Here is a 21,942-nt window from a genome sequence, read left to right as displayed (position 1 = left end):
TTACATAAAAACCAGTCAGGCTTAAATGGACCAATATTCTGCTTGTCCTATATGAGTGTAATTTATTTTAATACTGTTTCTGTGAAGTAAAAATATCCATAGACTAATCAAGTCTGGGTTGAAAATCAAGGTTTTTACTAAACCAATAAAAGTGTGAACATATAAATCTGGCCTTAAACATTGCTCTACTTTAGAACTTTTCTTCAGTTTATTTTAAACAGGAAATGTTTGCTTCTGTGGCTGTAAGACCTAGTATGAAATAGAAAAATTTTACAGACTCTAGCAGATTGAAAGTTTCTTAAGAGATTAGTGAAAATTCTCTATGGATGAAGTAGGTAAAAAACCCCTGGTAAGTAGCATGTATTCTTTTTAAGTTAGATTTGTGGTTATGAAAAAAACAAAAAACCTGTCCTTCACTCTGTCCCTTTCTAACCATCAACCTAAAAATAAAACCTTGCTAGACACAGTGGAAGTGATTTGAAAATTAAACTACAGTCTTGATAAAGAGAGATAGAGAAAGGACCCTTTGTGTGACTGTTATGACCCTTAGTCTCCATCCCAGGCAGAGTGAGCACAATCTTTTGTGCCTGTGGTTGATGTCTGGCATTCACTCACAGAGAGATGCTTTCTTTTATGGCTTCAAATTCTACAGGCAAGTGTTGAAGTTGTGAAAGTCAGCAGAGGAAAAACCAGATATAGGCTCCTCTGCACTGGTGCTTTGGTAATAACAATTATGGGAGGGAATAAGAGCACAACGAAGAAAGGCTGAGTGTGGCAGTGCTTTGGGCAGGAGGGAAATTGGAGAAAATTCCCATGGCTAAACCACGCAGTGAACCCCTGGGCCTACTCCTGCCCTCACCCAAAACAAACTGTATCCAGGTGTATCATTATGAGGTTCACAAACGTACAGATTTTTACAGGTCTAATCAAGTGTTTACCATGCACAGCAAAAATAAATACTTTAGCATTAATCAAGGACAGATACACTTCACAGCCAGACCACAAAACTTAAAGCCAGTGTGCTGTATGTGCAGCCAACCCCTTCCTTTATTTCACATAAAAAGAAGTTTGGGGTACTAATCCTTTTTATGAAAACTCCTAAAATATATTCTGAAGTTACGGGGGAATCAGTGTGTGCTTTATGATCCAGGAGGATTGGAGCTTACAGGCCTTTTTTTTTATCATCTCTCTTTTCGGTACTGTTTGAGTTGAAATCAGATACTATGTGGTAATTTCAATAAAAGTAATATTGACTCACGTTTCTGTGAAACTCGTAGCTATTTATATGGACAAGATGCAGGGGCGGGGGAGCGGGGGCACAGAAAATATTACTGGTTTGAATGGAGATGAAATGTCAGGAAGACTGGAGTTGCCATCTACTGGAATGTGCAACGAATGACAACTGCCATGCAAAAATCCTGAATTTCAAGCATTAGTCACAGCAAGAGTCCAGGTGCGTCGCAATGGCTCCAGAAAAAAAAACATACACACACAACCCAATTAAATATTATAAAGTGAAATCTCCAAAGACAAAGAATTATTCTCCACTCAGCTCTTGAAAAGTCGGAAGATGCACAAGGAGGTTCTGTCAAACCAATCTTATTTCCCTGCGTCTTTTATCTACATTCAGCAATAGATTATATTTATCACTCCTCATCAGAACACTGATAATTGCACTTGCCAGCTTCAAAAGTACAAAACAATGTCAGAATCTGAAAAGGAGAGAATTGTAAATTCTTCAAATGTGGGCATCTAATCACCACTGCGTTTTTAAACCACCACTTCTTAACACATGATAATATTTAGGGATACCTTCAGTTGATGAAACACAGAAAAACATAACACAAATCTTCTTAGAGCTGCTTATCATCAAAGACAGTTACTCTATATTAATTCTGCTGTTCCAATAATGTGTAGTAAGTTCATACCAGAAAAAAAGTATTAAAGTATTCACTCTTGTGTTTGTAGATGATCTAAAGCAGAATTTTTGTTTCCTACATCCATGTCTTGCAAAAGACCAATTACTTAGATAAGAAAGTTCATACATCAAGTGTTTACAGCTGGACAAACAGACAAACCAAACCTCTCCAGGGCAGTTTAGAGGAGAAAAGAAAGCAAAAGTGTCCTGACAGTGCTGTGACTGAAATGACACAAATGAGGAGGAGACTGGATGCTAATAGCAGCTGTAGCCCATAAATTCAAGGTATTTGCAGACATAACAGATCACATCTCACCTCACAAGACCAAAACTATAGACCAGAATTTTCTTCAAGTAGTTTAGTATTTTCTCATATTTAGTGAAGATGTTTATTAGTCTCTTACAAAATGAAGAGCATTAAGTGACTGGAGAGAAGTATCTGACATGTGAACTGTATTATTATGATTAATGGAGTCCATACATAAAGGGTTATTTCTCTGGAAAACGTCAGATTGAATAATTATTGGAATTACTCCCAAAGGGCTTTAGAAAATGTTCTGCCCAGTTTCAAGTCACGTTCTTATCACAGTTTTCTTTTGACTAGAGGGTGATCTTTAATTGCAGTTTTAAGTAAAACAAGTACTGTAAGCAATTCATTAAACATTATGAAAAATTATGTATTTCTCTAACAGTCCTTGAAAGTAGCTTTTACTTTTTACCCTCATCTCTAGGCAATACAGCAAAGCCAAATCAATAAATAAAATGGTTTTCTTCTGCCTTTGAAACAAAAAAAACACACTGTCCCTGTTTCCCTGCACCAGATTAAGTATAGAATATCCTAGAATTGATATATTGTAATATTACTGGCAATATTATTAAGATAAGTAGGGAACAGATGATAGCATTATTTAGTCTCTTGGATTTCTTAAATCTAATCAGTATTTAATGGATACAACGGTGCCAGCAAATCCAGACAGAGAACACAGCTCAGAAGCCTCTGAATGTGTTTCAGGGAAGTATCCCAAGGTCAGCACTACTTTGCAGTGCTGCAGATGCTTCCAACAGGCTCCATGGTCCTGCAGAGTGAGGGCCAAGGAAAAGCAGCACAGATCAAAGGATAAATGCTTTCAGAACTGATTATCCTTGGGCTGAAGGCAAAGAAGCCAATACCACCCAACTTCAGCCTGCTGGCACTAGGGAAGCTTCTTCCCACTACATTTTCAATGTCTTCTGCCACTCATTGCATTCATGACCCTCGTGGGAACAGCTACACGTGAGTTCTGCTGATGTCAGTGCATGGTTCAAGCTCAGCAGCAAAATAGGCTGCAGAAACTTCATTATACAGATACCATACCTGGAAGCACTGCAATACACTGAATTCTTGTGCAACACTTGTTGCCTTGAACCTCAGAACTGTGCTGATTATTGTAATACTCGTTATGGTTAGAGCACCTCTTGTATGGAGCCAGGATGGGAGAGCTGGGGGTGTTCACCTGGAGAAGAGAAGGCTCCATGGAGACCTCAGAGCCCCTTTACCTAAAGGGGCTCCAAGAGAGCTGGAGAGGGACTTGGGACAAGGACCTGGAATGTCAGGACAAGGGGAAATGGCTTCCCACTGCCAGAGGGCAGGGATACATGGGATATTGGGAAGAATAAATCCTTGACTATGAGTCACAGTCCGTCCAGGGAAGCTGTGGCTGCCCCTGGATCACTGGAAGTCCAAGACCAGGTTGGATGGGGCTTGGAGCAACCTGGGACAGTGGAAGGTGTCCCTGCCCATGGCAGGAGGTCAGAACAAGATGATCTTTAAGGTCCTTTTCAACCCAAACTATGCTGTGATTCTCTGATCGGGACACAGCAAAAGATCGTCCATGCTGGGCATTATGCAGGGACATAGGAAGAGACAACCCCTGAAATTAAGAACTGGAAACAATAAAACCCAACAAAAATCAGTAACAACTCCAGATGTAGGAAGAAATAGGGCACAAAACAAGCAAAAAAATGAGATACAATTAAAAGAAGCCAAGTGAGGGTCTGGACCTGCTTCCAGGATTGATTTTTGGCATGTCTGGCACTCACTGTTGTGGGTTGCTTAATCACCTTTTGTCCCCTACCTGTGTCCCCTGGGTACACAACAACCCTAGCCAGCATTCACAAACCACACCAAGCATGAAGAGATCATTCAGGAGTTTCACATCAATGGTTTCCCAAATTTTTAGGATTGCTGCCACAATATTACTGATGCAATCATGAAAAGTGTTATTTGTCCACAGCCATGCGTGCATCACTCAACATACATTTAAACACATAAAACCTTTTCATAGGAAAAAAAACCCGAATAATGGGAGAAAAACTACAATATATCTTGAGCCACAGGCATTTCACAGATACTGACCTTTGATTTTGATTTAGAAGCTTTAACTAATAAAGCTTGGCTTTGCACCAAATCTGAAGAAGAAAATCAAGCACACTCTTGTCAAATCATAATTAATTTGCACTACAAAAAAAGAGTAGAACTAAGCCAAGCGTTCTTTAAAAATGGTCTCTAGAATTCAAAACACTCAGTAAAACGTCCTCTATCTTGAAAAACAGGATGATATTTTCCTGCCTTTTCAAGTTGATTACGCATCTTTCCACTCATTTAAAATATAAATTGAGTCTTAGGAAACAATAAGCTCTTAATTTTACAGGAATATTAAAGATTCACAATTACAGCAGTTGGAGAGGGAATGTGATTATGAAACACTGTTGAAGTGAAACCTAAAGCTTTGCTACTGTTTGCCCCCCAAATGTGCTGTTTCACCTTTAAAAACATATACAATGGCAGGGTAATTTAGATTCATACTACTGTACAGATTTTGAGAATGTATTTGGCATATTCTTTCTAAAATCTTGGTAAATTCAGGATCTGTGGGTACATTATTAGAATTTGCTGTGCATTTATCTATTTATTAAAAGTAACAGAGTAACACAAACTTGTGACTACTTTGATATTTCTTCCTTATATGACATGAAAAATCTTCAAAATACATTAAACAAAACCAAACAAGAGTCAGGAACGCATATCTCAAAGACTGCCATTGGAGCTCACAAAATTAAATTAGCTGTTGAGCAAAGCTGAGTTTCTAAGATTACACATACACCACACACAAACCTCCTCCACCATATGAAACTTTTCAGTAATGCCTTGAGTATTTTTAAGTTGGTTTAAAAAAAGAAGGTCAGGTTATTCTCTTTTTTTTTTTTTTAGAAGGCATGACTATCTTTTGTTATGCCTTTAAAGATGTCCTTCTGAGACTCCTGACCCATGATTATTTCTCTTAGACATTACATCAGTTGCAAATAAGACGTAATGAAACCATAAATATTGCAGGTAGTCAACAAACCCTTGTCTTGTTGCAAAAATCACAATGACTTCTATCTGAAATATGAGTCTTCAACCTGGTTTCTGCACTATTAATTCTGTCTATGAGCTAATGATCCAGAGGCCCTCTCATCTCCCTGTAAGATGCAATACACACACAACCAGGATTTCAACACATTTTATCCTGAGTTTTCCCTTCAGAATACAGATATCATCGGAGCAGGAGGATGAAAACATAAAAATCCTGCCTTCCATGCTTACCACAATTCACCAAGAAGCACATGCAACTGAGAACACCACAGCCTGCCAAAGGTGCCATTGCCTGTTCTCATGGGTGCCCTGCTCAATCTGACATCTACTTCCACAATTATGTGACCCAGTCTCTGTTGTTCAGGTCCTCAGTAAATCCAGGAGTCAGATCTAAGAACATTCCAAAATATATTATTTATAAGTAATGTTTTCCTAAAAGCAGTTTCTCTGCAGAACAACCCCTTTGTAGTGATAGGACAAAGGGGAAGGGGTTCAAACTGAAGAAGAGCAGGTTAATCTTAAAGAAGAAATTGCTCCCTGTGAGGGTGGGGAGGCCCTGGCACAGGGTGCCCAGAGAAGCTGTGGCTGCCCCTGGATCCCTGGAAGTGTCCAAGGCCAGGTTGGACAGGGCTTGAAGCAACCTGGGCTAGTGGAAGGTGTCCCTGCCCATGGCAGGGGGTGGAATGAGATATCTTAAAGGTCCCTTCCAACTCAAATCATCCCCAAATTTTATGATTCTGTTTTTCTTTGGAGTCAATTCAAATGGTGTCCTGTGGGATAGGACTCAATAAAAGTCTTTATTCAATTTCAAAATACCAGCACCAACTTCATAACTAACCTGTACTTCTAGAAATAATGCATCCACAAAGGCCAGCATGAAGTTCTTTTGTCTTTTCTTGTTGTGCTTTAAAAAACATTTGGAAACGAGCACAAGAAATGGATTAAGAACAACTTGTTGTCTAATGCTGAGAACAGATTTTCTGCTCTGGGAAAATTTTCCAAGAGCAGCTCATCCACTTGTAAAAAGACTTCTCAGAAGACTGCCAGGAACAACTTTTAACTTGTTCATCCTTGCTTTTAATAATTGATTACATAAATTCCTCCCAATTCTCCCTTATGTCCCACACTGTGGCAATCTAAGAAGTGTTCACTGCCCCTCAAGTTTTGCCATTGGTAAAAAGAATGAAGTGTTTTTCTTCACAGTCCTAAACAATCCTGCTATTCTGTCACTTCATTCAACCTCTTGGTAAGTCTAAGTAAATACACCACCAACCAACCAACCAGCCAACAGACCAGCCCCAGGTACAATGTTGTCAACATCTGGGAGTAGCTACATCCACAGAAGAACAGAACCTTTCAGCTGAAACAAGCCCCAAAGCACAAATAAAAGACTGTTTAGCACCAGTTTATAAAAAAAAATAATCCTCACAGATGAACTATCAACAGTAGCAGAGGGCACAGCAGATATATCCAAGTGTGTGGATAAGCTGTGGCCCTCTTTGCTCTTAAGCAAATGGAAATTAATTGCAGTTCATTTGCTGGCACCTCCAGAAATGCTTGGGAAGGTCTTGAGATAAACCTTTGTGGAGTGTCTCACTTAGCACTTCTGAAGGTGGAACTAATTGATTTCCAGTCAAACAGGACCAACTAAAACCTTCGCACTTTCTAATAATTGCACTCCACACGTGCTTCCTCCACAACTTCCTAAGACACCTTTAGAGACATAAATTAGCAAGGGTTAATCAAAACCCAAGGTTTAAGTTTTCACTTTTCCTGTAAACCAGTTCCACCAACCTGGTAACTTGACAGTAACACTCCAGTCTTTGCCTAGCCAGGATGTTCCATGATCTTCATGTGTTGATTAATCACAAAAGGATAATTTTACTTGTCTTTTTCCCATTACCCCTGGACATTCAGAACCAGTAACAGTGAAGAGTTTTGGTATCATGTCCAGAAATCCATAGGTATTTTCACAGTTACTTAAGAGAGTCAGTCATGTTTTAGCTTATTCAAGTAGTCTACCAGTAATGAATGGAGGAGAGAGTTACTTCATCTTAATAACATCATTTTTAGGACGACATATCCTGATATGTCGTCCTAAAAATTGACATTTCTGCACTGCACTGTCAATTCTGCACATGGGTCTCTTCTGTGAGCGACCTTCTAGAGCTCTGCATGACCACCCACGAGTGAATGTGGACAATGAGGATGGAATGACTGCAATGAGACAGAAAAATGTTTATCACCTTGTCAAAAACAATAAGGTCATTTACATAAGAATTTCTATGACTTAAAGGTAGAAAAAAATCCAATGCGTCTGTCAGGTACTGTGAAAATTTAATGACATCTGGAGCCACCAGGAATATTCTGGTCAAAATCTTGTATAATGATACTCATTTTTATATCTACTGAAACAGACATTATAGAACCGGACTTCTTATCAGCTGAAATCCTAAATTCTATATAGAAGGGGCAGCCAATAAATATTCAGAATGACCAAGACAGAAATACAAGAGAAATAACAGATTTAGTTTGCTTTAAAAGTCACATCTTTTCCCCCTCTTTTCTGTTTTTAAATGTTTCTTTTATACAAAATGCCATGGTTCAGCACACTTGAAAATTAAAGACTACCAAAGATCAAGGTTTGAGTCCTTCCATTCATGAAAGGAAATTAAAATCATCACTAAGAGCACCAAGTTTTATTATTCTGATAAAAACCACTCAGAAAATGCCAAAATGAAGAACTATACTCAGCATTTAATACATTGTTTTGCCTTTTTGTATTTTGTTGGTGGATTTATTAAAAGATGTGCACATGAAGAGTTAGACATCAGTGGCCACATTCTGATCTCATGCACTCTGTCCCAACCCCATATGTCCTGGACTGCAAATTAAGGTAAGGGAATTATCCAGGCACAAACAGTAAAGGAATATCCAAGGGATTAGCAAGAAGGAAATTATTCTGAGGCCAGTTAATATATAGGACATTTAATGGTTGGACTGGATGATCTTAGAGGTCTTTTCCAATCTTGATGATTCTATGATTAATATGAACACAATATTAAAAATGTGTAGACCAAATACACTGAAAGGTGCTTTTCTTTTTCAGCCTGAACGATTCTGACCGTAATTGCCACTGAATTACGCTTGTCATGACTACAAGCAGCAGCTTCCCAGCTAAACTTTCTAAAACTTTATTCATGTTGTTCTTCTGTAACCTACTTTACATTGATTTAATCAAGCTCCTTTAAACACATACAAACTTAGTTTGCCATTCTTAAAATGTTTTATAATAGCACATTTAATAAAGCTAATTTAAATCTGCTAATTTATAGAGACTTGCCAGAGGCTTTGAAACTTCAGAAAATGTGTAAACTTAACAGTTTGGCTGTGATAACAGCTCAGACAGTGGAAATTAAGCCCTTTGCATTACAATCATCTTCAAAGTGGATTCCTGGTTTTATTGCAAAAAGGGTACATTGCAAAAATACAGTAGGACACCAATTCACAAAAGATGTTCCAGATGCCCCAGTTCTTGAATTTGGTCACTACTGTGTCTCGACATCACAGCCTCAAACATGCACTGAGGTCTCTCATCTTAAGAACTACCTGGATTCTTTTCTACAACCAGGTTTTGGACAAGAGCAGAGTTTCTCATTCAATAGCCCTCCATCAGAGCTTTGAGAGAGTGCACTTAGGGCCATTAATTCTGGATCCCTAACTCTGGTTGTCAGTCTTCCAGCTGCTGCTATATAGGTTTGCTACTGTCTGCTCTAATTCCTGCCTTTGAAAACTAAATGATAATGGATTATATGCCAGTGTGGGAATAGGCACATTGGTTGGGATCCAAGCTGTATCCCAGGTGAAAACAAGGAGAAGCAGTGAAAAAAAAATATTCAGGTCTTCAGTGATGTATCAGGGAGCTTCATCTAGAGGAATTCTTTATACATAGCATTTAAATGGTAACTAAGTGATCATTATCATGATCTGATTTGCAGAAAATGGCAGCTTTCCTTGAAGATGTAATTGAAATTTTCAGGGCTACTGTTGCAGACCTCTCCTGAAATTTTCACATGGGAGAAAGCATTAAGACTTCCCCCATGAAGACTTGTAGGGTTGCAGATTTTTAAGGGACACAACCTCAGTACTTTGAAGCTTTTTTCAGTATCTGTTAAACTCAAGTCATCCTTTAGGCTTTTTTTCCCTGCTAATTGCACCAAAATATTCATTGAGGCAATCTGGAATATATTCTTGGATGGGGTTTTTTAGTCTCTCCTGCTTCAATGCTCATTCGTCGCTTCTGTCACTGCTTTCCTTCCTGCTTTTGTGTACTGAGAAACAGAATTAAGGTGTACTGCAACCAGTGGACACTTGCATAAACAGCCTGCTTTGAATAAAACAGCATGATCTGGGGAAAGGAAAACTTCCTTCAGCTCTCGTGCCCAAATGCTAAAACATAGATGAGGTTCGTATACTATTAAAGCATCACATTTTTGCATTGAGACCACTGAAATGCTGTGAAGAGCAGAAAAATATAAATAAACTGAACAAGGAGCATAAAAGCACATTGATCCCAAGGTTCTGAAACTGCAATTTAAGTGGTTTATATTTGTAATTTATTTAAGACTGTTCCTGGCAAATACATTAGTAATGAATCTCATTCACACGTTTTTATTTTTATGCACGAGAGCTTTAAGTTTGCCAGGACTTCTGCAAAGCAACTTTTACTGCATCAAATTACTGCATTCCTTGATCTCTCCCAGCACACAGTCACAGCAGCCACACTCAAACACAATGATCAGCTCTGCAACAGACACCTCCAAAACAAGATATTTCTTTTAAATTAACACAGCTGTGAAAAAGAAAGCAAACACAATAGTTTTTCCCTGTCCCTCCAGCATTTTGCATCCGATGTCCACTTTAATTCAGTACAATCTTCTGTAATCCTTGTAATTCCGTGTGGAACTTCTTCATTGGGAATTGATGCAGAATTGGGAGCTGTCAGCTCTGATCCCTTTCACCAGCACACGGGCTTGAGACTCTATTTCATAATAGGAAAAGATGGCCAGCGTTTTCCTGACAGAAGTACCATACATTTTTCAGTCAGTAAAAATTACAGAGCTCATTGACGATGCGCTTCCCATAGAGAACGAGGACTGCAAATTACCCAGCAAAGATTTTTTTTTTTTTTTTTGGGTACACGGAACAAAAACCAGCACAATCTGCAAAACTTATTAACTAATGGGGTTTGAAACCCTCTCTTTGCATGCTGCCAACATGGTAACAGCAACCTATGCATTGATCTTATTCAAAAAGCACAGTAATCTTTATGCTGCTAGAATAGGAGTTTTGTGTGCCGTAGCATACACTGCAAAGAAAAAGGAGAAAAAAAAAAAAAAAAAAAAAAGAAATCCTTTAGGAAAGGCATGTGCTGAAAACACAAAATAAGCAGGATGGAAAAAGACCAAATGTAATTAAAGCTTATATGAAACGAGACATTCCTATTTGCAGAGCTTTGGCTGCATTTCTGTCAAAAGAAAGCACAGAATCTCAAATCATGCTCTATTTAGACAATGTCAGAAGAAAAAAAAACACATTTACCCCCTCACACCCCTCAATCCCCCACCCCAAGACTCCAAAAGGCAAATCTCATCATCGGAATTAGAGAGAAAAAGCAATCCAAAGAGATTGGTTTACATATTCCTTCCCAAACCAAGTAATCGAGTCTCTCCCTCTCCCGGCTAATAGCTTATAAATTCAGACTTTAAACAAAAGCATCCGAAAAAAAAAGAGAAAGAATCCTAATTCTCAAGCTTCCTACTTAGCACTGCCTCGCTTTTGATGATTTGTGCGGCTGTGTGTGCGTGCCTGTTTGAGAAATGGCGAGATAGGCTTAAAGTATTTTCCATTTCATCAAAGAGCATATATTACTTTCCTGGTTCGCTCCGATGTTGGTTTTATGCCCACCCCTTTTCAATCTGCCCATGTCTGAGATGCACAGTGCAGGCGTACAATCATGAGCAGCTTACGACACTCAGTGAACACTGGGTGCCTCTGCATGCTCTAGCAACATACTGCTCAGCTGAAGGGAAGGGATTCTTGCTGTCTCTCTCTGCTCTAAGCATCACCTAACAAGCAAAGCGAACAAAGAATGGGAAATAAAGCGACCCTTAGCCGGTCAGTGAATGAATGGTAACCTCTCTCTGGAGTAAAGGTTGTGCCGGTCAATGGTCGTTGCAAATGATGGACATTAAACTGATTGACAAATCCTGTGGAGTCGTTAGTAAAGAGTCTGGAGTTTTTTTCACGCCACAGTGTTAACTGCAGAGGAAAGGACAGAGGGAGAAGGAGAAGATCAAGCTCATGTACATAGTTCTGAAACTTGCAGGTCCTAGGAGGCAGCTCAAAAGCTAGCTGGACAAGCCTTTCGCTCGTTGAGCAGAAGCGAAGTGAGACATTGTGAGCTTGCCAGCCTTGCACAACATTGAAAGGGACTGAATTTGTAGCACAGAGGGGTCTTTTTTAGCTCTGCATATAATTAGTCCAAACACAAAGGAAGCAACTGAATGGAGGTTGTCACTCTCTGGAAAAGGGTGGGTAAGACACTTTTTAATTAAATTCTTTCATGAAGAAAGATTTTTTTTTTCCTTTGCTGCAGCATTTAACATGAACAAAATCACTATCATTTTACCTTTGAATGTCTGTGAACTTTAATGCTGCACAGCTCCTGCATGCTGTAAAGTGAAATATTTGCCTCTGTGTTTGTTCTGTTTGCTGTTTTGCTTTGGTTTTCGGGCTTTGTTTTGTTGGTTTGCCTTTTTTTTTTCCCTCCCTTAAATAAAATATGATGTAGAATTTGAAAAGATTCAATGGACATTCTCAAGCATATTTGGAAATATTCTTGCTAATGGATTTCCTTCTTATTGGTCTCTGTTTAAACTGGCTGCTGAGGAAGCCCCCAGGGTTGATATTGTGTACGCTGGGTATCTTTTCTAAAATGCTTCCAGCTGTGAATAGTGGGTGTCCACAGCTCTGTCGGTGTGAGGGCAGGCTTTTGTACTGTGAATCACTGAATCTCACAGAGATGCCTCGCAACCTGTCGGGCATGATGGGCTTGTCTCTGCGGTACAACAGCCTTTCAGAGCTGCATGATGGACAGTTCACAGGGTTAATGCAGCTCACGTGGCTCTATCTGGATCACAATCACATTTGCTCAGTGGAGGGGAATGCCTTTCAAAAATTGCGGCGAGTTAAAGAGCTCACCCTGAGTTCCAACAAAATAACTCAACTGCCCAACACCACTTTCCGCCCCATGCCAAACTTGCGCAGTGTGGATTTATCGTACAACAACCTACAGTCTTTGGAGCCTGACCTGTTCCACGGGCTGAGAAAACTGACAACTTTGCACATGCGGTCGAACGCCATCAAGTTCGTGCCAGTGAGAATTTTTCAGGACTGTCGCAGCCTGAAGTTTCTAGACATAGGATATAATCAGTTAAAGAGCCTGGCTCGAAACTCTTTTGCAGGCTTGTTCAAACTCACTGAGCTGCACCTCGAGCACAATGACTTGGTGAAAGTGAATTTAGCCCATTTTCCCAGGCTCATCTCCCTGCACTCCCTCTGCTTGCGAAGGAATAAAGTTACCATCGTAGTAAACACTTTGGACTGGATATGGCAACTCGAAAAGATGGATCTCTCCGGCAACGAAATCGAATACATCGAACCTCACGTTTTTGAAAGTGTACCTCATCTCAAATCCCTGCAGCTGGACTCCAACCGGCTGACCTACATCGACTCCCGAGTCCTCGACTCCTGGAAGTCCCTCACGAGCATCAGCCTTTCCGCCAACGCCTGGGATTGCAGCCGGAACGTCTGCGCCCTGGCCTCCTGGCTGAGCAACTTCCAGGGTCGCTACGACAGCAACCTGCTCTGTGCCACCCCCGAGTACGCCCAGGGCGAGGATGTTTTGGACGCCGTGTACGCCTTTCACTTGTGCGAGGACAACGCCGACCCCACGAGCGTCAACACCTTCTCCCCGGTGACCAACAACAGCGAGCAGACGCTCGGCTATGGCTCGGCCACCGCCACCTACGACGTGCCCGACGGTGACGAGGATCGGACCACGTACGCCGTCACCATCACCATACCCGGCGAGAACTCCGAGAACGCCGTGCAGATTCACAAGGTGGTGACGGGCACCATGGCACTGATTTTTTCCTTCCTCATCGTGGTTTTGGTGTTGTACGTCTCCTGGAAGTGCTTCCCAGCCGGCTTAAGGCAACTAAGACAGTGCTTTGTCACACAGCGCAGGAAGCAGAAGCAAAAACAGACCATGCACCAAATGGCTGCCATGTCAGCCCAGGAGTATTACGTTGATTACAAACCCAACCACATTGAGGGAGCCCTGGTGATCATTAATGAGTACGGATCTTGTTCCTGTCACCAGCAGCCAGCGAGGGAATGCGAGGTGTGATTTTCCTTTGGGATTTAAACAGTGTGCAACCAAATAACAGCGTGCAGGCAGACAGTGGCACGGGGTGGGGGGGGGTTGCTGGGCTTTGCTGGTGATTTCTGACATGCACCTCTGCCCAAATTGTTTAAGAGAGGCTGTCCGAGAGACTTGATATTTTAGCTTTATCGTGTCTTAAAATCCTTCAGGACGGCCAATCTTAAGGTTTCATATGCTAATACTCCCTTTGAAGATCTGTCAATATTCAGGAATCTGAGAGTGTAAAAAAGGTACCAATTATTGATCTTTTGTAAACTAAGAAAACTGTTTAAAATAAAAAAAAATAGCATTTACAGTTTTTACAGACTGGTGTATATTACATGAATGGTTCCCTGTATACAAAATGCAACAGTTTAACCTCTCTCTTCATGCTGAGTGTTGAAATGAAAAGTCGAGGAGCAAAGAAGCCACGTAAAATAGAAAGCTTAAAATTACCCAGGTGGCTTCCCATTGTAATTAGCACACGTTCACGTACATCATGTTGCTGAAGATGTGAAGCATGACACTGGAATTCTATTTTTGTTAATGTGCTACCTGTAACTGGACATCAGTACAACAAGGACCCAGTGCACCTCAGAAAGGCTGAAGTTTTGACCGTGCCCCTAGGACAGGATTTCTGAGGATTTTTAAGTACAGCTCACTTGTTAGTTGCTGTAAGATCCATAAAATCTGCGCTACAACCCCTAAAAGTATTTTGTATCAAAACTGATCCTAGTGCAAAGACTCACTAAAAAAGCAACCAACAAAACCCAAACAAGTGAAACACTGCCAAAATGTGCTCATCAGAATTTTCTTTAATATAAAAAAGACCAAAAAAAGTGCTAAATTTAAGGGCTTTTACTTGCATTTCCCACTTTTATGCTTGTTTTGAGCTATGCCAAGAGCAAAGATCCCTTTGTTTTGTGCCCTGTGGTGCCACGCTGAACGGAGAAGAGCAAAAGCAATTATTTGGGTCTCAGTGGTGAAGCTCGAGCAAAACCACTGTCAGGGTAAGACAGAGAGTTTTCAGAGCACCCTTCTGGGTCCTGTAGCAAAGTGCTGGCAAAGCCCAGCTCCTGTCCCTCCCTTTCACCACCAGCCTTCACTAACAAAACAACCCCAAAACCTCTGCAGAGGCTGGAGGCAGATGAAGCCTCCTTAGTAAGGACTGAAAAATGGCATTGATGGATATAAGCAGTGATTTCATGATGTAGAATCACACAGCTGTTTAATCTGACTGCCCTTAAATAAAGGCTTCCTTTCCTTGTATTTTGGATTTTTCATTCCAGAATGTGAACAAGCAACCGATTGATCTTTTCACCAGCTCCTCTCACACTAATTGACGATGAGGGAGTTTTATAATATCAGGCAGAGCATCTTGAAATTTTCTTCCTACAGCATTACATGCGAATAAAATGTTATGGATAATGAAGTGGATGACATTTCTATGTTTTGTACATGTATCTCTATCCTCAGGTTACCACCAAGAGATGAGCAATTCCAAAATTTTACATGTATTTTAATGTAACATAGGTTTTTTTTTTCCTTTTTCATAGCATTAAAGTGCTACCTACTCTTACAAGGGTACAGCAGGCTTATAAAGCAGAAAACAGGCACAGAAGAAATCATTTGTTTTCTTGCTTAGCAGGTTTTAGCCATTAATTTTAAATGTAAAGAGTGACTTTTATATTTTTTTTCCTGACTCACTATTTTTAAGGAGTCAGAACTTATTTTCCTGTATTCCTCTATTTCTCTCATTCTGTGTATTATTAAACATGGAAATAGCCTCTTCATCAAAATTTTTATGCAGTGAGACTATAATGTCATGTGTGAAAGCAATGAGATTATATACTGGAAGACAACAGTTTCACAAAAAATTTACTGAAAATCAACTGCTTTTTTTCCTGAAGCCACTGCAAATTCATCCACAGCTTTCAAACAAGCAAGCACTGTTAAACCCAGGCTTTTCTTTCTTTAAAGAAATGCACATATTTCTCTCTCTGTGCCTCAAGCCCACAAGGGCCTGATCCCTCCTGAAACTCCCAAGTGACCTGAGGGGTTGAGTGTCCATGTACAAACCTAGCAGAAGGGCAGAGGGAAGGTACAGAGCCCCTCATCTCTTTGGGTTCCTGATCATGTTCGAAGCAAAAGTACTTTATGCCATGCTAACTGAGGGCCCAGCTATATTTATTTTCCCCATCAAACCCTTCTCTGAAATCAATGGGGAATTTAACTGTGAAAAATTGGCTCTCTAACTTTGGACTGGGCTATGAGTTTCCCAAACCCCCAGGCAGCACTGCAGCCAGCAGGACTGGTTACAGCCACTTGTCAGGAAGCTTCCAAAATCAACCAAGGCTGTTAAAATACTGTCTGCATATGGTAAAATGAAATATGAACTGGCTTTATTTCTATAATGACCCCCTGCTGCTATCAGGAAACGTGTTGGTGCAGTTGTGGTTTTGCCCCTGTGAACCTGAGACAAGCCTGATTCCAACAATCAATCATCCCGCGGTTGTATTTCCATGTATTTTTAGCATATTTGTGGGTTGTATTTGAAACACACGAGTGATTGCACTCCTCTGGAGTTATCCCTGCTGTTTATTGGTGTTAGCAACCTCCAGCTACGTTTGCAAAGATGTGAGCAATTCTGCCTCTGGAATTTATTCACTTCTGTGCTCCATGCATCTCGCACTGGCAGCCCAAGTAAACTGAACCGAGCATTTTTCTTTTAAGGTGCAGTGATTTCTTGAGTGAGAGCTGATTTGGGGTTTGCCTGTTGCCACTTCTCCTGCAGAGAGGTGATGGCCACCAATGACTTGCCACCCTGAGCAGGATGATGGATGTGTCCTCCATGGAGAGCACAACATTTATTAAAGGATATATTTCAAAATTCTCATGCAGAAATCTTTCCTGCATGATAATAAGGGTAATAATCCCTTCTAGAGACAACCTCCCAGTAATCCCCAGAGGATTTCTGGAGATCTTGACACCCTCTGAATATTTATTGGAGAAAAGAGGGTATCACTGCTGTTCCATGGCATGAAAGTACTCCACAGGGTGCCCAGATCCAGTCTGAAAGTTTACATGAAATATATGTGGCTAATAAAGAAATAAAAGAGACTGTATTTCATTTCAATCCAGCTATTGCAAATCCAGTTATTCATCCTGCTCCAGGCTATTTGATTGGTGTATATGAGAGTTATTATATTTGTACTGCATTTAGAGCAACTGCAGGGACAAATTTTCCCTAATTCTTTCTTCCAAATTTCATGTTCAACAACTGCCCAGAGATAAGTTAGTCCCTCTCTTTTGATGCCCTTATTCTGGCTTATTAAATGGCTCCAAAATCAAAAGGAACAAAGAAAGAAAAAAAGATGCTTTTGGGGTTAGTTGTGAACAGTGTTTTCTCCATGAAATGCTTGGGGATTATCAAAGGAAGAAAAATATTTTAAATATTCCCTTTTTGATGTTTCACTTAATAGGACTAACTTCCCTTTTATAATTAGGTAATTAACATTATTTTCTTTCTACTTAACTGTCTTTTTGCACACAAGGCAGGGTGAAAGGCAAGCAAAAGCACTACCTTTCCTGAAGCTGGTTAACAGTACCAGTGTTACAGATCTCTAATATGCATTCTCTTGCTGCTAACATCAATACCCACTCACAGCACACCCAGTGCTGAAGGAACTGTTGCTGTGTATGCTTTGAATGTATATAAGGGATGATTTATTTTCCTTTCTGCCTTTTTTTTTCCTTCTTTCTGTACTAGTTAAAAAAAAAAATTATATGAAACCACAGAATCAATGCTAATGTACCATGTTCTGTTTCTGGCCTGAAAATATAAAATACAAAGAAATTCTGTGTTAAAGCTGCCAATTCCCTCCTTTGCCATGTCTGGGTGCTGTAGGGGGTGAGGCCAAGGGATGACCTGTTCCTTGTGGTCACAGCAAGGCTGCTCTGTACCAGGCTGATCCAGCCCCCTGCATACCTGTACCACAGAAAGCCCATGAACCTAAGGATATTTTTGTATGCTTTAATAGATTCTGTATGTTTTTATGGATAAGGCGTTGAGGGGTAGTTGAAACGAGTATATTTGACCATTTTCTTCAGTTCTGATAAAAAAAACCAAACAACCCTCATTTGCTTCTGAGATGGACTACATTTGTTCCTTGTGTGTGTCTCATTCTGCATTAACAGCAAAAGGATTCTCTGAGGCTCCCTCCCCTTCCTCCCCCCTCCAGCTTCTACAGTGGTATTCAGAATGGCAAAAAGGGAGTGTTTAATGAGGAAGCTTATTTCTAGTGCTATAATAATAATAGCAGTGATAATAATGAAATTAAGAGGAGACAAAAGATAAGAGGAAAGACTGGAGTAACAGCAACCAAATCAGGGTGTTACCAGATTCCTTTGCCTTTTCCTTTTGCAAAGATGGTTAACCTAAAGAAGTAGCACAGATGAAAAACCAAGACTGAGGGTGGGTGGAGAAAGCAGTCTTAAAAACTGTGCAAGCAGGGATGAAACAGCTTCTGCAAAGGAGGGTACAACACTAAATAGCTCCATTCAGCAGGGGAGAGAAAAGGCAGGGGTGAAGGGACGGGATGAAAAGGAAGATGAGAAGGCAAGGGGGCCACTGTGCACCCATGGGAAATGAGATTTTTCCGTGCCTTCCCCTCCCACGTTCAGGCTGTGGCAAGGACAACAGCAGAGATTTAAGAAAGATGCCCAGCATCTCTCTCTCCCCCCCTGCCTTTTCCAACACTGCCACGGAGGGAGGCGCAGTCGGACACGCTTCCCCAAACACACGTGCCCGCTGCCCCGTCATTTCCTCTGCCACCTCCCTGCTCCCTGCGAGTACAATGTCCCCCTCATCCATCACTCTGCCTGCTCAACTCCAGCACTCTGCCTCTGCCACCAATTTTTTTGGCTGGATTTTTTAGCTATCCTAGTCACAGTTCACCACAGACTTGCTAGAAAATCGGACTTTTCCACCCAAATTATCTTAAGAAACCCTCATCTAGAAGGATGGGTGATCTTGAGCTACTGCGGATTCTCCTGCTAATTATATCTACACTCAGTCAGCTTTCCCATTCACAGCTATAATCACAAACAGATCTGAGATATTTTTGCTGTGTTCAATTTACCATTATGCACCAAGGTTATACTTTTCCTTGACCTGCTCAACCCAGTCTAATATTAACAAATTGAGCATTTATGCAGGTTCCTTTCCAAGCATGAAGTTGATTAGGAATTTAGGAAATGCTGGTGATTTAAAGATTAACCTTTCATATAATTACTGACATAAACCAGAGCTATTAAGGTCTTAGAAACAACTATTCAGAGCTTATTCTACATTAAAAACCAAATCACATTTAGAGCCATGCGAAAGACTTTCCATACCAGCCAATTTTTTTTTTTTTTTTTTTTTTTTTTTTAACAGCAGCAGAACAACCTGGTGAAAGGAAAGGAGTAAGCACAGCCTACCTCTAAAGTTATGTGGAGGAAAGCAAAGCTATAAAAATAATACAGAAACCAAGCAACAGTGTTCTGCTGGCAAGACACAGCTTGTAATTGGGTGGGTGGTTGTGAAGAGCCGAGATGAATGCTGCAGAGCACTGTAATTTTATTGCACTGTGTCTGCTCTAAAGTGAACATATTTGCAATGAATCTGGATTTCCGTGAGAACAGGGCAATTGTTTGTTTTGGTGGTTTGTTTTTTTTTTTTTTTTGTTATAAAGATCACGTCACTTGTTGGCATTCAGGCACAATTCCTGAGGCTTTAAAGCAATTACTGTTCTTACTCGCCTTTGCTGGGGTGATAGCTGGGGGAGACAGTCAAAGGGAAGAGGCTGTGCTGAAAGGAGTTTGAGCTGCAAGTCCCAGATTTGCATCACAAGAGAAGAAAGTCAGTTGAAAATAAGCTTTTCACCTTTTCCTCCATCTCTCCTCTTCCTAAAAATCCAAATATGCACATCACTTATAAAAATCAGAGATAGGTGGCAGTGGCTACAGGATTAGTATTATGTGCATCTGTGCTTGGCAAACAGCACCTACTATTCTGCTAAGACACTTTTATTTTAAATCATTTCCCTGCTCTCATGTTCTTCATATCCTCACCAGACACAGTAACTACTGCCAGAAAGATGTCTTTCAACACGGGTGCTATGGGAACATGACCAAGTACCTTCAATTTCTGAGCTAACAAAGACTAAATCCAAGATATGAATGGCAATAGGTAAGTAGAAAAATCTACTTCATCAGTGAATTATCACTTTCAGCACAGCAGATTCCTCTGACTGGTATGATTAGACACTAAGCCCATTTGTTCATTTATTACCAACTTCAATCTGGCCCTTTTTGCTGATGTGCCTTTCTCCTAAGAGTGAAACAAAGCACCACACTGGAGAGAGGGTTGAAAATTGTATGTTGGGTAAAATCTGAGATTTAAAACTATGCATGGACACATCAAATTGATTTAGGGGCTGATCCCATGAAAAAGTGCAGCTTATGTATAGCAGATCTCCCTGCAGTAGCACACCTCTGTACCCTAGTGGTTACAGTCAGGTATGAGCAAACATCCTCCTCCTGAGAGCTGGGGGCCTCAAACTGAAAACATTTCTGAATACCTTTCAAAATATCTGTTTCCCCTCTAATTTTTATCCCTTCTTACCCATTCTCACATTTTTCATTCCCAGAGCCTCACAGGCAGGGTGAATCAAAAACAAGAAGGGGAGGAGGAAGAGGAGAACCCTGAAAATCCCAAACTAAGCTGCAAGAACAGTCCACAGCTATTGAATTCCTGAGGTTTTGAGTCTTTTTACAACTGTCAGCCCTTTGAAACACGTCTGCTATCAACCCTCTTTACAGGATGAGAGGTAAAGTGAGCTCCCAGGAGTAAACCTGGATCTCTCTCTGTGGTCCAGTGCCTCTCTGACAGCCTGGCTTGCTTAGAGAGCCTGGGAAATACTAAAGAATGTTAATAATAATGAGATAAATCGTCTAGGGATTTTTTTTTCCACCTTTTTTTTTTCTTTTTTTTAAACTTGGCTCTCTAATAAAGCTTATCTTGACAGAAAATTTACTTCTCTGATCCACATTATTTCCCAATGCAATTTTTTTCCGCAGCAAGCAGAAGTTTCTGGCTGCTGCTCAGAGGTTTGCAATCCTCATGCTAAAGAGGCCACTGCATGCCAATTTTTTTCCTTAATTCCATGTAAATGTCACTCCATATTGGACTTTTTGTGTTTCTTTACCAGCGAATTCAGCTGCCCCCACTTTCACAAACCTTCCCCTTGCACTGTAACTCCCTTTCCAAACAGCCCAGAACCCGCTGCTCCTGTCAGATCAAATGCCCAAACAACAACTGGATGCCATGAATTTATTATGTAACTGCTGTAGTCTAATAAATTGGATGTGCATCCTATGGCCTGAAAGATGAAGAATTCATGGAGAGAGTGAACATGCAGGAGGAATGCAGCTGGCATTCTCTGGGGAAAACCCACAAAACAAAAACCACTGTGTGGGACAGTGCTTGGGGAAGGTGGAGGGCACAGAGAACCAGCTGAAGAAAAGGTGAATTACATGGGATAGAGGAAATCACTGCTAAAAAATAGAGGGGAACATTGTAAAGGGGACAGTGCCCGTAACAAATTAATCAGAAAGAGATTTAGTGATAACCAACACCTCACACAACAAAGCTCTGTGGTGATATTTGATGACAAAATGAGCCTATGCAAGCCTACATCTGCAGTGGGAAAACAGCAATCCACGAAGTCCCACGGAGCTGAACCCTGGTCCTCTGTCCATCTTGGCTTTGTCATGATTGGCTTTTCAGTATATTTTTTTAATTTTTTGCTTTTTTATTGCTGTTATGCACAGAACTGAACCCATGGTGACTATGCTGTTGCTTCAGGGGGAATATGCTAAGCCAAAGGTTGTTTTTTCATTGGGTGGCACTTCTAGACTGAAGCAAACCTTATTATACTGGTTTCTGTGTCTATTTCCCTGATTCTAGCAGCCATTGGGAATTCCATTAGGTTATTCCAGCTGGTGGAATGAAGAACTTCCCTAAAAGTTGTCTGAGTAGTTTTATGAAATCACCCTGAGTATCTTTCCTAATAAAAAGAGTTGAAAACTTTTTTTCCC

General features: G+C 40.6%; 2 protein-coding genes and 1 long non-coding RNA gene across 6 annotated transcripts in view; 2 read left to right on the top strand and 1 right to left on the bottom strand.

Moving 5' to 3' along the window:
* Positions 1-21,942, bottom strand: part of CTNNA2 (catenin alpha 2) — a 462,414-nt gene that overhangs the window by 142,798 nt on the left and 297,674 nt on the right. Inside the window, exon 1 of one of the 4 annotated variants that reach the window (XM_048304877.1) lies at positions 11,134-11,157. The exons of the other annotated variants lie outside the window; for them this stretch is intronic. The gene's annotated coding sequence lies outside the window, so the exon portion shown is untranslated. Of the gene's footprint in view, positions 1-11,133; positions 11,158-21,942 lie in introns of those variants that run through there. 4 annotated transcript variants of the gene reach the window in all.
* On the top strand, positions 11,306-20,909 carry LOC125326526. The gene is made up of 3 exons (XR_007203876.1): positions 11,306-11,905; positions 19,918-20,032; positions 20,493-20,909. It is a non-coding gene; the product is annotated as an uncharacterized LOC125326526 (long non-coding RNA).
* Positions 11,905-14,119, top strand: LRRTM1 (leucine rich repeat transmembrane neuronal 1). The gene has a single exon (XM_048304878.1). The coding sequence runs from the start codon at positions 12,220-12,222 to the stop codon at positions 13,783-13,785; it is 1,566 nt and encodes a 521-aa protein (XP_048160835.1). The 5' UTR covers positions 11,905-12,219; the 3' UTR covers positions 13,786-14,119.

This window comes from Corvus hawaiiensis, chromosome 5, assembly GCF_020740725.1.
Source record: "Corvus hawaiiensis isolate bCorHaw1 chromosome 5, bCorHaw1.pri.cur, whole genome shotgun sequence".
NCBI lineage: Eukaryota > Metazoa > Chordata > Aves > Passeriformes > Corvidae > Corvus > Corvus hawaiiensis.
This window is presented reverse-complemented; position numbering and strand designations above follow the sequence as displayed.